A 16,137-nucleotide genomic window follows, 5' to 3' on the forward strand; every position below is an offset into this window, starting at 1 on the left:
CTGGCAATGACGACAGCGGGGAAGCCAGCGAGGTGAGTGGCAGCTGGCTGTCGAATGGGGTTGACCGACAGGCCCAGCTGCCGTTGACATCAGTGGAATCCCAACTGAAAGGCTCCCAACAAAAATTGCTATGTATCCAGCGCCGGGATGTCTCATATCGCCTGAGAGCTTCCGGTCATGATTGAGTTCCAGTCTCCATGTGATTGCAGTGGCGTTTTTTTGTTCATCCACACCAACCTAACATCCCGTTTCGCAATCAATCTCCCATCGAAATAGTAGACAGAGAACAACAGGCACATCACATGGCGGGTTTTCTTTCATACGTTCCCCTGGTCAACAGGCTGGTTGGTGGTGAGGCGCCCAGAGCCATCGACGTTCCTCCCATCAAAGTCCACAACATCGAGACCGACGCAGACAAGCGGCCGCGGACACTCAAGCACCTCTTACGGGCTAACCATGTGAACCATTCCATCTTGTATCATGACCTGCAATATGACAACCATATGGCACATATCCTCTGCTCATCATATGAACTGGGCGCCCAGGCACCGCAGCTATATGACATCTATGAGGAAGAGTCCAAGACGTTGGAACCATGGAAGGACTCGCCTTCTGAGGTCTCTGAGGCAGACTGGAGGGACAACCTAGGTGACAGACGGTATCAGAGAGCCTATGTTGACTTCTTTGAGGACATGATGGTAATGAAGTACAAGTATGACTGGAAGCAGGTTATTGAGGAGTTCATGTTTGGGGGCAAGCAGCCATTGATCAATGGTCTTATTTCCAGTCGTAAGTACTTGATTTCGAGCTGCAAGATTATGATTCATTCTGCTGATTAAGTGATGTAGTTGGCCATCCTCTCATCCACTTGGGCTATGCCTTTGAGTTCGATAACAGAGAACTTGCCATCGAAGCTCTAAGCTTGGCATCATCCACACACAATTACTTGCACAAGTACATCGACGACTCATCGTACACCACCAAGTCGACCATCTCCTCCACATCGCCCTCTGAGCTCCTGGCCAAGCTAGCGAACGACAGCCGTTTTGACGGCCTATTTGACGAGGCCAAATTCGAGAACGTCGACGCACTCTTTGAGAAGGCCGAGCCGCTAGTGTTGGAATACTGGAACGCTTGGGAACTGGTCAACCCCGTCGAGCAATTCCGCGAGTCCCAGGAAGCGGCCATTGAGCTCCTGGTTGCATCCGTTCCACCCGGGACGCATTCTTACAACTTCTTCCTCGTCCACGTATTGACAACGAGCCATGCCGTTCGAGTGTTGCTGCCCTTCGTACCAGTCAAGTTTCACATCAACCTCGTGAGGCAGTGGTGGCTTCTTACCCTGGCTGCGTACATTGCTGTGCTCCGCCCCAAGGTTGACCCGGATTACATCCCTCAGGACCTGAAGGGTAAGAGCTGGAATTATGTTGAGGACAAGGCGCTGAACGGTCGGTTTGCGAAGGATGCTCATTATGTGAAAGGTTGGTTGCCTTCTTGACACATCCTGATTCTGATCGCTTTGCTAAATCAAGAACTCAACAGCCATTCGGTCAATCAGAGAGGCGGCAAAGACTTGGGGTGATGTCCATGACCGGTTCCTCGCAGCTGCGGTTCGGTTTGCGGATGATTTCGAGGGATGGTGGTAGTTTGGAGGTCTCTGGGTGTTGGGTTCGGCGATGGTTAACTCCAATGCTGCATTCTCTGTATATTACCAATGCTCTTAAAACCACGGCCAGACTGTTGACGATGAAATCCTAATAAATGAATCAGTGGTTGAGAAGGCATTCTGTTTTCATACAAGTCTCAAGGTTCGAGAGAGCGCTGGGTGGCTCACGTATTAAAGGGTTAGGGTTGTCCCAAGTACATTATCCCTGTAAACTGTACGTTTGCGCTGGAAATCCGGGCCTGGGCCGTGCCATGAAGGTAGGTCGCGGGAGCAAAGTGCCGCCTATCGCCATTGCCTCTATGATGATTTTTCTTGTTTAATTTGGGACTTCGTCACTTCAACAACCGCCTTTCTCATACAGCTCTCTTCGTTACACCCCACCGTGCAATGTGACCAATGCTGTGTCGCACGCACCTGCGAAACTTGCAATGGCGCCGGCTGCAAAGCGACGCAAACGGACCATTGTCGACGACTCTGACGCCGAAGAAGACGAGAAGAAGCAGACGAGTCAAAACAATCAAAACACCCTGAATCGCTACCTCATCGCGTCCCCCGTCGCGAGCAAGTCCGCTAAGCCAGACGATAACGACCTCCCAGAAGTAATACCAGAGTCTTCAAGTCCTGTGAGAGCCACTACGAGAACTACACGCGCTTCGACAAGATCTCAACCTCCAGCTGCATCGTCTGCCACCCTTCGGAACCGACTGCCAAAAGCTGCTTCCGGGAGCCCAAGCGCAAGCCCGATCAAGTCACGGACGAGGGCACAGAAGAAACTCAAAACTGAGGAAAATGGGAGGAATGGGGACCTCAAGGTTCTCTTCTCGAAGCAAACGGAAAGGAGTCAAGCATCTGCGCAATCGGGCGTGAGCAGCAAGGATATTAGCGATTTCCTTGAGGATATCATTAGCGAGTCCGATGACGACATCGCTCTGTCCAAGACGGCAGCATCCAGCTTGGTTGGACTGCAAGCTCACAGGCGCTTCAAAGACAACTCCCAGGGCACCTCCCAAGGGAGCTCGTTGTTCAGTACCCAGACTAGTACGCTAAGTTCAACCACGGGTCAGCGCTTCTTGAAGCCGTCAAGACCAACTAGGCCAGTGGTTGCCCCACCTCCGTCGACCGATGACGATTCCCGACCGTGGTCCGAACGATTCGCCCCAACAAACCTGGAGGAGCTGGCTGTACACAAAAGGAAAGTGGGAGATGTGCGGAAATGGCTGGAGGACGTTATTGCTGGCCGGATGAGGCAGCGCCTCCTGGTGCTGAAGGGCGCTGCTGGCACGGGCAAAACGACCACTCTGAAACTGCTAGCCGAGGATATGCGATGCGAAGTTCTTGAATGGAGAAATCCAGCAAGTTCATACGGTGTTCCTCAGGGATACCAGTCTGCGTCTTCGCAGTTCGAAGAGTTCTTGGGAAGAGGCCGGAAGTTTGGACAGCTGGACCTGGAAGGCGACTCACCTCTGCCGGCACTGGCGCCCACGATCAACACATCAAATCAGGGCCGAAGGGTAATCCTAATTGAAGAATTTCCCAATACCTTCATGCGATCATCTACCGCCTTGACCAACTTCAGGAACACAATTTATGAGTTCTTGGCGGCTAACACCCCAGCACTCACACCCTTTGGGCAGACACCACCCGCGGACTCGATTGTTCCAATAGTAATGGTAATATCTGAGACCTTGCTTACTACAACATCTGCTTCCGCCGACAGCTTTACTGCACATCGATTACTAGGTCCCGAGATTTTGCGACACCCTGGGACAGGTGTCATCGAATTCAACCCCATTGCGCCATCTCTCCTCGCTAAAGCCTTAGAGCTGGTAGTTAAGAAGGAAGCCCGAAGGTCGGGCCGCCGAATGACCCCTGGACCACTTGTACTCAAACGTCTTGGAGAGATTGGGGACATCCGAAATGCAATTGCATCGCTAGAGTTCCTTTGTGTTAAGGGCGACGATGACGCCGACTGGGGATCCAAGGTTGCTTTCACGAAGACGAAAAAAGGATCAAAGGATGCAGCGCTGACCAAGGGTGAGCAAGAAAGCCTTGAGCTAATATCTCAGCGAGAGGCAACGCTGGGTATCTTCCACGCGGTTGGAAAAGTCGTATACAACAAAAGGGCTGAAAAGCCGCTCCCCTTGGGGTCTGAAGAAGCAAAAGCGGAGACATTACCAGGCTACCTGTCACACTTGTCCAGGCCGAAGAAATCCGAAGTTGCTGTTGACACGCTAATCGATGAACTGGGTACTGACACCCAGACCTTCATTGCGGCCTTACACGAAAATTACGCCCTGTCGTGCGAGAGTAGTCCCCTCGATCCGAATTCTTCCTTAGACTACATGAATGGATGTCTCGACTACCTGTCCGAAGCCGACCTTCTCTGTCCCTCCTGGGATATTTTTTTTGGCGGAAAGGGAGGGTTTGCCGGCGGAAATTACGGCGGCAAGGACTCGGGTAGCCATATACTCCGGCAGGATGAAATGGCATTCCAGGTCGCCGTTCGCGGCCTATTGTTCTCCTTACCGTCGCCTGTTAAACGGCAGACGCACCCAACGTCAGGTCGTGGGGGAGGAGACGCATTCAAAATGTTCTACCCGGCTTATCTCAAGCTGTGGAGGGCCAAGGAGGAAATGGAAGGTTGTGTGGACATGTGGGCTACCAAGATGCTGAAGGGCGAGGACGGCATGACATTATCGCATAGCGGCGGCACAACTATGAATTTGACCAGCGGTGCATCGGCGTTCCAAAGGCCATCCTCGACAGTGAACCCGAACGTCAACAGCGTGAAAGATTGGGCTAGCACACAAAGACCCCAGCCAGTCAGGCAAGAGCCGACCTCCGCGTCAAGTAGTTCCGCGCCCCCTCTCCTCTCGCTCGGCTCCGCCGCTCGACAAGAAATGGTCCTCGAGCGTCTCCCTTACATGGCACACATTGCCCGCGGTCGACGCGGCTCGTTCGGTTCCATGCGTATGCGGGACCTAGACAAGATCGTGTCCTTCCATGGCATTGGGCCTCCCGCAACCGAGGATTTGGACGAAGACGAAGCTGTAGGAGCGGAGGAGGCAGGGGTGACTGAGAGTTGGACTACGGATAAACCTGTGGAGGAAGCGATGATCCCCGGGCGGGACAAGAGAGGGCTAGGTGCGATCCTCAGCCGGGCTACTGCCAGTAGGGTGCATGGTAATGGACAGGGGCAGGAGGCGGCGGAGCTGGGTGGGATTCAGAGCTTGGTGTTGAGTGATGATGATATCGAGGATTGATTGATGGGCGGGCATGGCCGTTACTCGGGACCAAGAGTTCAAGGGTACATTACTTGGGGCATTATTACGTGACAAAAAAAAGATCTAGAAACATGAAATTTGGCAGAGATGGTACTACACAGGAATAGATGACAATGAGAGGACCACGCCCAGTAAACCATATTTCGAGTATGATGTGCAGGGTACTGTAGAATTGTGTCCGTTTCGATTCGATAAATTTTGCTAAATAGCAAAAAAGCAGTTCACGATGCTGAAGTACGGGAACAGTACAATGTTAGAGGAGAGCCTAGATGATAAGACAACAAACAACTATCTTTTCACAGATCCGTAAACTGTATGTTCAGGTCAGTTACCCTAGTACCACATCTCTTTGACTACTCCAACAATCCAAGATCTTAAAACTTCAGCACCAATTGTCATATCTTTAATCATCACTGCGATTGGAACTCCAAGCGGTGCACGAGCCATACAAGGTGAACGATGGCACCTCGTGGTTGTTGTAGTTGTGGTGGCAACATTGGGCTTGTGGTAGGAGTTAACTACAAGGTACATAAGTCAATTGTCAGACGCTCAATTGCTGGAGTGGGCCTGCTCATACGAACTCATCTCCTGCCTTTTACCGGATGTGACCGTGAGTTGGCCCAAAATACTCCAATACCCTAATCTTTGGAACCCATCTGGACATCCAGAATTCGAATCATATTTTTGTCAACTTTTTGCACTTTTTTTTATTCTTGTTTCCCGGCTGGGAACATCCTGCTACGACTTGGAAGATATTCATGGTTTTTTTTTGGCATCTCTTTTACTTCTCATAATGACTGTTGAGGACGTTGCGACAGTTTGTTTTTCCTTTATCACAAATTTGGTAAGCGGTGCAGGGCAGTTTTTTGCTTGCGTCCAGCGTCGCTATCGCGCGATATCGCTGCCGCGGCGCACCGACTGCCCTCACTGTGTTGTTGTTGTTGCCCGCCCGCCCGCACGCAGTGCCGATGTCCACCAACAACATCTCATTCTCGCATTTTGGCTCAAACTGCAATTTCCCATCAGGCGCGCAATTGAGTACGAACCACGGCGCCAAGTTCCAAGCAGATGCGCGGCAGCCAGGCACACTGCAAATCACCTGTCTGGCTGAAGCAGACAACACAATGAATTTTTCTCTTAACTTCCTTGTGAATCTTCTTTGATGAAACTTTCCCCGACGGCCTGGGGAGGGGATTACCAAGGGATGCTAGCGGCAACAGCGGACAAACATTGAGACGGGCTACCCGGACGGGTCGGTCGGGGTCGGGAGCAGTTGGGACTAGTACTTGGTCGAAGGGTGAAGAAGCCAACAACAGCATTTGCCGCAGTCGGCCAACACCAACAAACGAGACAGCATCCCGCCTAGAGATGCTGTTTGAAATCCAGGATGCTACTATTTGTATTTCTTGTTGTCCTCAATAATCTGAACTTCTCGCTGTCTCGATGGCGGCATTCAGCCAGAATTATTACAAGTTCCCGCGAATAGCTCCGGCACGGCAACGATATGCATGGGATCGATAGCTACCGTGCGCCGGTGAGAGTCAGTCAGTCTGCAACGCATATATCACATTTGCTGTTGCCAGTTTCTCCAGGTTAGGCAGTTGTGATGTGATTGCACTTCTGCTTGTGATGGAAGGGATGGATGGATGGATGCCCGACCACAACGCCAACTGGGATCCGCTCCGATGGTGCCGGTGCCCGCACCCGACATGCGGGAAATGGGGACCCACTCTTTGCCCGTTGTAAGTCGGCCGGCTGGGTCGGATCGGGCGGGCAAGGTTAAAGCAGTCGGGCACCTAGTATGATGCGGGTGAACACTGAATAGTACTTTGTGGGCATTGCTATGTACAACACAGGAGACAGGTTGAATACGTCTTGGTAGGATTATTGGACTGGTTGGTATCAGAGATGTAGAGTTTGACCACGGACGACAAGTCCCCTTCATCTGGAAACTGACAGCTCACGCAGGAGAGAGATATCTTGTTTCCAGATGGAATCCCTTCCCTTGTCAGCCGAAACTGGATTTACGTTCTTTTTTTTTTTTTTTTTTTTTTTTTTTTCTTAAGCTCGACACTTCTTGCCCGACCAAGGAAGAAACAAAATTGAATCTTTGCATTGTTGCTTATGGTAATCATTAAAGCGTCATCCTCTCGCTCTACCTTGTTTCACTTGTGAACATCGATGTCGCTCTGCGCTCATCACTACAAGGGTAAGGCGCGGTTCACAGTAAGAGTGTTCAATTACCTAGAAATGGGGGCAAAGCATGGTGTCCTTTTCATGTGCTGACCACCTGGCACACGAGCAAGGTTCGAAACATGGCAACCCGACAGTTGCCTAGACGGAGAAGCATTGGGTCACGGAGGGGCTGGGATAATGCTTTTCCATGTCGTGCCAGATGCAGAAATAACAAAGCGTACCCCAAGAAACCTCATGCGACCAGTCAAGCGAGAGAATTAACAAGGGGAAACTGAAAAAAAAAAAATCGAAAAGCCCAGATGCAAAGAAGCCATGTTAGAACTAGGGAGAGAGAGGTGGTCAGTTGGCCTTGTCTTACATCTGATTGGTTATGACCCGCAGGACCTCCCCAATCTGGGTTTCCTGATGGCCTGGATTCGCTTCTCATTGCATGGCTTCGGGTCCCAGCCAGTTTTTCTTCGATAGCGATTAAACCCCGGAAGACATATACTGTTAACTTTATTTTAATGAGGAACAAAAATCGTAAAAGGATGGTCGGATTATGCCAAGTTAGTCACTCCTCTTGGTGTAATCAGAAAGCGGAAAATCTGGACACTTCATGATCGTTATATGTTGAGCGCAAATATCGTTATCAGCTGACCAAGCTCACAATGTCCGAGATATACAGACATCTTCTCTGGATATTGTCAACAGTAACGATGGTTATCTCATTATCATCGCTGGTGATCCGGCAAGCTAGTAAAGACGATCAGCCCCAGGATTGCGGTGCTGTTGGACAAATCAGCTTTCGGGGACTCGAGAAGTCGTTCACGCTGAGCCAATGGATAAGTGCTTAAGCGACAGGGTAGGTAAGTATGGATAAAGCGGCGGGGCTGTGCGGCCTAAAGGTCGGCTGCCAGGACTTGCGTGCACTTGTTTCCGGGATCAACGATCTATCTGTCTCTGGTTAGCTAGCCCATGAGGTGGTGAACTCTAGGGGGTCTGACGATGAGTAACGGGCACTCTTTCCGAAGGTCGCATGGCTTTAACGATCAGTCACTGCTTCGCGGTTGAACAACGCAGCGCGTTCCCGGAGCTGGACATCGTTCTTGTGCTGCGATAATCTCTGGTAGTGTACAGGAAGCTCCCAGGCCACGATCTTCATCCCACACACCAACCAACCTTTGACGAACTTTACGAGTCGAGTTGGCGCCCCACCGCAGATTTCCCAGTGAAACTGCTCGCAACGCTGGTATTGTTAGCATGGTGCTGCCCGAATTTACGCCACATGGTGTTATGACATGACACAGTTGCATCGCTTCCTCCCTCGCTACAAGTTCTAAGACGTGGTTTGCCTCTGAGTGTATGCTGTTCTTTGCTGCTGTGAGACGGATTATAAGCTCCAGATTCAGAGTTAGTGGATGTGTGAGACTGCGAGCAAGCAGCAACAGACTGGGCAGGCCGGGTGCTTTTCTTTGCATTTCCTGATGCGCCCCTCGCTTGTTCGTTACGGCACACATTTTCATAACAATATTCTAGTGGTGCCACCACAAACAAGCAACGCTGGGGGCCCACGCTAGCGATTGCAGGCTCGTGTGCTTTTCAGGTTTTGGTGATGGTTGCGCAGAGGTATTGACGGCCCAGAGTGCGGCTTTGCAACAAATACCGATACGCGTAGCAGGCACGCAGGGTCACCGGGCAATCGAGGTGGGTCAGCGCCGAATAAAGTGTGGGAAAAGCTGCAAAGGTACCTCTAGGTACGATAAGTAATCAGTGATGAGAACTTACCCCATAGCATGAAGGAGTTCAGGGACACTCAAACGTAAAGACACGAGGCGAAGTTGCCGAACTTACTTGCAGTCGGAAAAGAGGAGGACAACGAGAGGCGGGGAGTATTTATATCGGGAGCGGTTTGGTCCCGTCAGGTCCGAAAGCGCTACCTGGCGGGGGGTTGCTGCGATGGGTGCCTCCCGTCGCTGCTGAGGGCCACTCAACACGGCACCGTTGAACACCCGGACCACTGCGTGCCCTGTTTGCCGTATGGTAGGTAGTGTCTCGTTGAGCCAGACGGGAGCTGCCTGCCTTCTTCCGCCACATGTTACAGAATGGCAGAAATAGCTCATAAGGTATTCACCTTTACACCTGCTGGTGCACGCGCAGTGCGTTCCGTTGGTGGTGATACAACTTGTGCTCACTCATCGTGGTAAATTACATCGAAAGGACAAAGAAAGACGTGGGCGATGGCTTGCGCTCGGTCGCCGGAAACACAGTCTTGCCTGTCGCATCCCCACTCTCAGTCAGCAGCTCAGTGAGACGAGCTTCCAGCTCGGTGGCTTGAACTTGCGCCGTCAATCAGGTGGTACCACGACATGCAGTGAAGTGAACGGCAAGTGGTCCTCATCCGAAGGCAAGTTACATAGTAGAAAACTGAGAACACAGAATACCTAGGTACGCATCTGCAAGAATCTCTAGACACAGCAAGGCAACGGTGGAATGATTGAAATGTCGAAAATGAGAAGAAGCGCAAGCGACCTTGGTTGGGCATTGATCATTGATACGCTTGACGTTCCCTGACTCCCAAGACGTGTACTCGTCACAGATCGATTCACTGCCCTGTCCCGGTCCACTGCTTGAGCCGACCCCGCCGCCAAGTTCCAACAGCACTTCCCCGTTCACAAAGAAGTCAGGCATGTACGCCGAGGTCGAAATGGTGGTTGGAAGTCAGTAACAAAGACAACAAAACTCTGGGAGAACAAACGGCTCGGGGCATCTCTCGCCAGAACAGCTGCAACTGTATTGTGCCTTTGGAGACGTCCCTCTCATTACGAGCTCCCATTCCGCAAGAGTTACATGACTCTACGTGGGCGCTGCAAGGCTTGAATGGTGGAGTAAGTGGTTGGGTTCGCATGGTTAACAACTGTTTGGACTGTATCACCAACCCTGCCATCAACCCACCGTCCCCAGCTATCAAGGCTCGGAACGAAAAAGGTCGCTTCCAGAGTTCCAGCTGCCTCTATGCTCAGTGAGTGGACGCGGATTCGTGGAGGCAGTTGGAGATAGGTAGCCAGTAGCCTACCTACATCCATGTAACTGCTGCCACTCCTGTCCGCTTCCGCCTCATGCTGCCAATGTTCCAAAAACGAATTGATGACATGATTTTACGGGATTTTCGTTGCTCTTGTGACGCTGGGACAAGACGTGCCATTGCTCTGCCCACCTCCGCCCCGGTCCCGCCGCTCCCTGGCTTTTTCCATGGCTGATACAAAACCAACAGCATTCCCACATCACTCAACGGCCTTGTGCTTGTTTCCTTTCGATCTCTCTTCGCTTCCCTTTCCTATCGATCCGCGGCTTGATGCCCGCCGCCCTACCCCTACTACTGCTCGTCTGCTCCGGCCTACTCGAACCCGACAACAATCAAACAGCCTCAGCTTCAAGGGCACCCAAGTCTACCTCTACCCGCCGAATCCGCCTTCCCCTCAAACGCACGGCGTTATCCTTGTTTGGTCCGGCCGCCTACCTTGGATGAAAAGGGCCCATCACAACGGCGGTAAAGAACAACCCTTTCATCGGAGGGCCTAGGACAACTGGTAGTGATAAGAGACGGGTTTAGAAGGCGCCATCTTAGTCGCGCCGGCATAGCAATCGTGGAAAGTCAAGAAGGCTGGCCTGCAATTTCGCATCTTTTCGGACTCTGCAGAAGCCTCTCTTCATCTCGGTGAACCGCGACATCTGTGAGCTTTTTCCAACCACGTCGAGAACTCAAGTGTTCGCCATTCACTCGTAACGTACCTGGCTGCGGTGGGCAAAGTTGAGCTTATACTGCAGGCCGATCAATAAATCTCCCGTGGATACCCATGCTTCCGAACCAACATTTAGTCCTGGGCGAACACCTGCTGATTGTTGCAAGACTTGCTATCCCGTTGCGATACGACGTTTTCACCCTCACACGGGAATTGGGCAGATATACTTTGGCTCCAATTCTATCTAGATGTGCCTCGTTTTCACTCCACTAGTCAACAGTCTTTCTACTTTCTGCCTGTGCCACTTGGGACTGTGAAGGGCAAACAACAAACGAAACAAAGACCTCGATCTCTTTATCTGATACTTAATCCCGCCCAACACATCTGGCCGTTTCGAAGCAGATACCGGGAGACCCTTTAAGGGCCTTTTTGAGAAGAGCAAGGTCTATGGTGGACACCTATGCAACAGTCCGTTGAGAATCCGTCGGGCTCGATCTAGCCTTTCTACGTCTCATTTGCTGTGATCGATCTCTCCGAGCTGCTCTTTGAGTCAGCGTGCGACTATGGACGAAATGAATTACACGATGCAGGCTTCTGTTCATCCTGTCCCGCTTCCCGGCTGGTGGGTAAATGGTCCGCAAATCCGTGGGCAAGGTCGTTGCCCATACAGAAGTGGACTGATGGAAGGCGCAGCAAGTGGAACGCAAACGGGAGATTCCGAAGGTGGAAGTCTTGTTGGGACAACAGAAGGAGCTGGAGGATCTAGAGGATCACAACCGAACCACGGGCAGTCATCAACAACAACATCCAACCGCCATCAACAGTCGACCCTGCCTCACCCGCCGCCACACCTACCGCCCGCGTCATCATTACACCACTCATTCTTCCTTCACGCGGGTTATTCTGACAACTCTCTCCCGCTTCCACAACAGCAAAACTATTATTTTCTCCCTCCCATTCAGGTACAGCAGATTCCTGGATCCCATGGGCCCACGCCGCCATCATTTCCCACATATCCCTCAGGCCCTTCTCCGCCTACGTCCCACTCGGCGAATCGAGGGTACGATCCAGTTCACGCTGCCAGCAACAGCAACCACGCCATGAACAACCAAAACAGAACTAGTCAAGAGTCTGGTCAGGGTAATAGTGGAAACGCCGGCAACAACATGGACAATCCGGGTGGCAATCGGCAAGACAGCCATCCATCTACTGGCCATGCTCATCACTACGGAGGCAACGGCACCAGCAGTAACAACAACAGCAACAACAATGCCAATAATGGCAACGTCACGGCCCCGACCACGGGCGTCAGCGCCTCGAGTGTCAGTGCCGGAAACACGGTCACGTCCGGTACCGGTACTAACACGTGGTTCCCAGCACAGTCCACGACGGCATCTTGGCCTCTCCCTTCCCTCGCTTTCCAGGTACAGCCTTCGGTTCCCTACTTTGCTCCGCCGGGCTCCATGGCAGAGCTGTACGGCATGAATGGTGGTTCCTCAGGAAATTTGGGTAGAGGGCCGGGGGCGCAACCAGCTGCGAACCCCGTCTCCAGTGCAGATGCAGACACGCTTATGGGCAACACAGAAACTCAAGGTGGCTCATCTGCTGCAACTGCTGCAACCGCCACTCCGCGGGTTGGTGGCTTAGACTCGGGACCGATACAGGCTGGCTGGACGCCTCAACAGGGACCGAGCCGTTCTGCATTCCCACCAGTGCCGCCACCACCACCACCACCACCCGGTCTGTCGTCCATAGAAGCAGGCTACCTCGACAGGTTTACAAGCTCGCATAATCACCCGACCTTCAGCAACATCAATCCTCTCGGCCAGGTACTGCCAGACCCAGGCCATTGGGGTTCTCGTCACACAAGCCACGCAACTAGTGTCAACAACCCCAATCAACATCACACAAATGGGCCCCCGCTGGGTCATCGTCGCCAACCTTCGCATCAATCTAGTCAACCTGTACTCCCAGCTACTGCGACCTCATCAGCAGGTAGTCATATCAGGCTTCCCGCCCCCGATCTTCGCTCAAGGCTCGCTCCATATCGTCCGTCAAGCATGTCGATTCCAACCGAAGGCGGCAACGACTTGTTTCATGCCCTTCAGCTTCCCCAGGGCCCCCCAAACCCCCCGGGCCCCCAGGCTTCGGCATCGAGCGCTGACCGACCGTCTCGCCAACAACCAGGCTCCGGGTTGACGAATACAGCTGCACCACTTCCCGATAATCAGTCCCGCACTGGCTCCGCCACCACCTCTGCATCTGCTCCCACTCCGGTGTCCGTGTCCAATACGGGGCACCCATTTGTTGGACATTCAACTTCGTTCTCCCGTGGGCCTGCCTATCCCGAGATGCGAACAGAGATGCGAGATCTCCTGGTGCGAGCCCTTCATCCCTCCGACAGCCTCAGTGACGACGATATGGATTTTCCAGACGAGATACCGACGCGCCGGCTAGTCGATGAGGAAAGAGCAGCGCAGTTACTCAGGGCACGGCAGGTAGCTCGCGGACAAAGTACAAAGAAGGTGGCGTCTCGAAAGGCGATAGAAAGTCTTGAACCTGTAAATGTTGCGGACTTGCCTGAAACGGATCGGAGTAAGTTGCCATCTTATCTTTGTATCGCAGAGATCATTGAGTCTAACTTGGCAGTCTGCGATATTTGCTACAACGATTACGGTACCGAGAGCCCGGAGGGCATTTCAGAGCAACCGTTACGACTTCCCATATGCAAACATATATTCGGCGAACATTGCATCAAAAAGTGGTTTCAGGATTCGAATAGCTGTCCTTACTGTCGATCTGAGCTTCCTACACAGCAAGTATACACTCAGGCCAATGCCCAGTCCATCAGAGAGTTTCTAGATAGTGGGCACTTCAGGCGTCATGGGAGTAGAACGTAAGCTTTGCCCTCCAGTCTTTCAACCTTTTGCTCTGACACGTTTACAGGCAGCACGAGTTACTTCGTCAAATGGCCCAATTCAATGAGAGGTATAGCAGCCCCAGGGCATGGCAAGCAGCGGATCGACGATCGCCTCCTTCGGAAAATACAGGCAACACGAGACGAGGGCCCAGACACGGCAGCTTGCACCAGCGACAGTCATCATCGGGAACGTCTGCACAAAGCAGCCAACGCCCACCGCGTGAAAGGGTCAGTCTCGTGCCCCCCATCCTCGCTGGTAGATTCTGTATCTGCTCTCCTGCGAAAAGCTGGAAGTCGGACTACTGACAACCTTCTTCGCGATCCAGCCTGCCTCTGATGGTGACAACGCCTACAGAATTGCCGACACGAGCCAGATGTCCTCCACTCCCCAACAGCCACCGGCGCCATCATACACATCCGAACCAGCACCTCCATGGATGCAGCATGGTGAAGCGTCTTTTGCCTTTGAGCCCTCAAATCGCGACCCTGCTTTCCCTGATCAGATCCCCGGCACGAGGGGCCCCGCACAAGGGCAGCCGTCCATACTTGCACAGCGTGATCAGCCTCTTGCGTCCACATATTCCGGTGAAACCCCTTTCCCTGGTTCTTCTACCTTTCCCCTTACTGGTGCTGGTAGACAGTGGCCTGAATAGGGACACGGGTCTCATGCTTCCTCGAACCAGTTGGCCAACACTGGAGCAAGACATGCTGCTCAACCTTCCCCACAAGAGCAGGCCTCTGCTGCCAGACAAGTTACTGAGACTTCACCAGAGGGAGACGATCCGTCTTTCCCGGGCAATAGATGAGGTCCTCGCTGCTGCACATCTTGCTGGAATTTGGCCACAAGGGCAGCGCACCGTTTCTGGTCATGATGTCTTGGCTTGGAGAAAGGAGGCTATCAACTCTGGACGTCTACGGCACTCGTTTTCTGGAGGTGGTAGGCATCCTATCGCACACAAGCAGCCCTCCGAAGCTCATGATCATCAGGCCACATGGGAATTGAACGGCAACAACACCCTTCCTGGCAACAGTGATGCCCGCTTCATTGACTCCAATTCTTCTTTGCAACTGCCTTCCTCTTCTCACCAACTGATTCCGCCTGATAGACCTGGTTGTCTAGGCCCATGGCTTGAAAGAAAGCGCAAGCGTCGCGATTTATAGTCGTAGGAGTAGGTTACTTTTCAACGGACGGGGGCTATTTTTCTAACTCCAGGCTTACCCACTTTCATTTTAACGTCACGTCTGTTTGAACTTCTTTTTCTTTTTGTTGCATCACGCATTGATCAGTCTCTTTCCTTTTGTGGTCATCAAAAAGCGTTTGGAGTTCAGGTCACGGGAGCAAGCGCGGTTGGATTTCAGTCTCCACCATAAGCATTAGGCGTTCTGGTATGCGGTTCTCTTTTATTTAGTTGCCTTGTTCGAAGGAAGTATGCCAATAGAGCGGAATGGTACGTAGCTGATAATCCTTCATCGAGTGGAAACGCACAGAACTCGATTCACAGCGCAAGAAAGGGACATATTCTACCTATCTTTTTGAAGAAAAGCGTCGATGCGGACTTAGAAATCATTGGAATGGTAGACAACGTGACGTAGCGCAGGTGGCAAGGTGGGCCGATTCATTTAGCCTTCCCAGCGCAAAGAATGAGTGAGCATGATGAACATCAAAGCGAAAAGAGGAAAAGAAGGTACATGGAATGAGAGGATGCGAGTCAAATCCATATCGGGGGCTTGGAGACAACTTGTTCTGGAGGGAGAAAAAAGGCACAGGGGATAGGTAATTTGGAAGGATGTCAAACACAGCGCAGTGAATTTAGGAATACACCAGACATACAATAACGACTGACTGACTATCCTTGACAGTATGTATTCTTGACTGTCCGGAACAACCAAGCCGTCACGATCGGATTTGGTTCGTTTTGATACATGACTGTCTCGCCAGTTGTTGGTCTATGTTAGTTAGTCTAGCTGACGGCTTTTTGCAATCGGGTAGTGATCTCAAGTATGACAAGAAATAAAAACTACACAATCAATAAATCTCCAGGTACAGACAGACAGACAGACAGACAGCAAGCACTGCAGAAAGAAGTACCTTGTTACCTACCTCACCAACCTCACTCAAACCTTGAGGAGCACATATACATAGTAGAAGGAAGAAAAAAAAGAAAAAGAAGAAAAAAAAAAAAGAAAAAAAAAAGGTCCAATGTGGCCACAAAGGGGATCGAACCCGAGTCTGCTTCCCCGGCAGAGGGAGTATGCCTTCGAGGTATATAATCGCAATAGACAGTTACGGGGCTCCAATCCCTTAACCACTACGCCACGCAACCCACAGACTCGAGCTGTCTCCGATAA

General features: G+C 51.9%; 4 protein-coding genes across 6 annotated transcripts; 3 read left to right on the forward strand and 1 right to left on the reverse strand.

The window, feature by feature from the left end:
- The first annotated feature begins 140 nt into the window (after nt 1–140).
- Nucleotides 141–1,857, forward strand: NCU00518 (MGS207 protein). Its single transcript, XM_959229.3, has 3 exons — nt 141–789; nt 849–1,481; nt 1,543–1,857. Exons 1-3 carry the CDS (start codon nt 303–305, stop codon nt 1,644–1,646), a joined length of 1,224 nt encoding a protein of 407 aa, XP_964322.2. The 5' UTR covers nt 141–302; the 3' UTR covers nt 1,647–1,857.
- Nucleotides 1,858–1,916: 59 nt separating this feature from the next.
- NCU00517 (cell cycle checkpoint protein RAD17) lies at nt 1,917–5,081 on the forward strand. The gene has a single exon (XM_959228.2). The coding sequence runs from the start codon at nt 2,095–2,097 to the stop codon at nt 4,927–4,929; it is 2,835 nt and encodes a 944-aa protein (XP_964321.1). The 5' UTR covers nt 1,917–2,094; the 3' UTR covers nt 4,930–5,081.
- Nucleotides 5,082–7,946: 2,865 nt separating this feature from the next.
- NCU00516 (hypothetical protein) lies at nt 7,947–9,771 on the reverse strand. The gene has a single exon (XM_011394475.1). The coding sequence runs from the start codon at nt 8,649–8,651 to the stop codon at nt 8,178–8,180; it is 474 nt and encodes a 157-aa protein (XP_011392777.1). The 5' UTR covers nt 8,652–9,771; the 3' UTR covers nt 7,947–8,177.
- A 462-nt stretch (nt 9,772–10,233) lies between these two features.
- Nucleotides 10,234–15,794, forward strand: NCU00515. Of its 3 annotated transcripts, XM_011394473.1 has the most exons (5): nt 10,234–10,859; nt 11,036–13,463; nt 13,518–13,764; nt 13,815–14,016; nt 14,115–15,794. In XM_011394473.1, the coding sequence occupies exons 2-5, from the start codon at nt 11,432–11,434 to the stop codon at nt 14,439–14,441; spliced, it is 2,808 nt and encodes a 935-aa protein (XP_011392775.1). In that variant the 5' UTR covers nt 10,234–10,859; nt 11,036–11,431; the 3' UTR covers nt 14,442–15,794. The 3 variants fall into 3 exon arrangements, with proteins under 3 accessions (XP_011392775.1, XP_011392776.1, XP_011392774.1); XM_011394474.1 differs by having other exon boundaries at nt 13,815–15,668; XM_011394472.1 differs by having other exon boundaries at nt 10,234–13,463; nt 13,815–15,668.
- The last annotated feature ends 343 nt before the right edge of the window (nt 15,795–16,137 follow it).

This window comes from Neurospora crassa, linkage group I (genome assembly GCF_000182925.2).
Source record: "Neurospora crassa OR74A linkage group I, whole genome shotgun sequence".
NCBI classification, from domain to species: domain Eukaryota; kingdom Fungi; phylum Ascomycota; class Sordariomycetes; order Sordariales; family Sordariaceae; genus Neurospora; species Neurospora crassa.

Excerpts from the sequence above, each read along its gene's own strand:
- NCU00518 (XM_959229.3), top strand. The coding sequence starts at position 303 with ATGGCGGGTTTTCTTTCATACGTTCCCCTGGTCAACAGGCTGGTTGGT. Across the intron at positions 790-848 it reads CAATGGTCTTATTTCCAGTC|TTGGCCATCCTCTCATCCAC; the intron begins GTAAGTACTTGA and ends TAAGTGATGTAG. Across the intron at positions 1,482-1,542 it reads GGATGCTCATTATGTGAAAG|CCATTCGGTCAATCAGAGAG; the intron begins GTTGGTTGCCTT and ends AGAACTCAACAG.
- NCU00517 (XM_959228.2), top strand. The coding sequence starts at position 2,095 with ATGGCGCCGGCTGCAAAGCGACGCAAACGGACCATTGTCGACGACTCT.
- NCU00516 (XM_011394475.1), bottom strand. The coding sequence starts at position 8,651 with ATGAAAATGTGTGCCGTAACGAACAAGCGAGGGGCGCATCAGGAAATG.
- NCU00515 (XM_011394473.1), top strand. The coding sequence starts at position 11,432 with ATGGACGAAATGAATTACACGATGCAGGCTTCTGTTCATCCTGTCCCG. Across the intron at positions 13,464-13,517 it reads CTTGCCTGAAACGGATCGGA|TCTGCGATATTTGCTACAAC; the intron begins GTAAGTTGCCAT and ends CTAACTTGGCAG. Across the intron at positions 14,017-14,114 it reads AACGCCCACCGCGTGAAAGG|CCTGCCTCTGATGGTGACAA; the intron begins GTCAGTCTCGTG and ends TTCGCGATCCAG.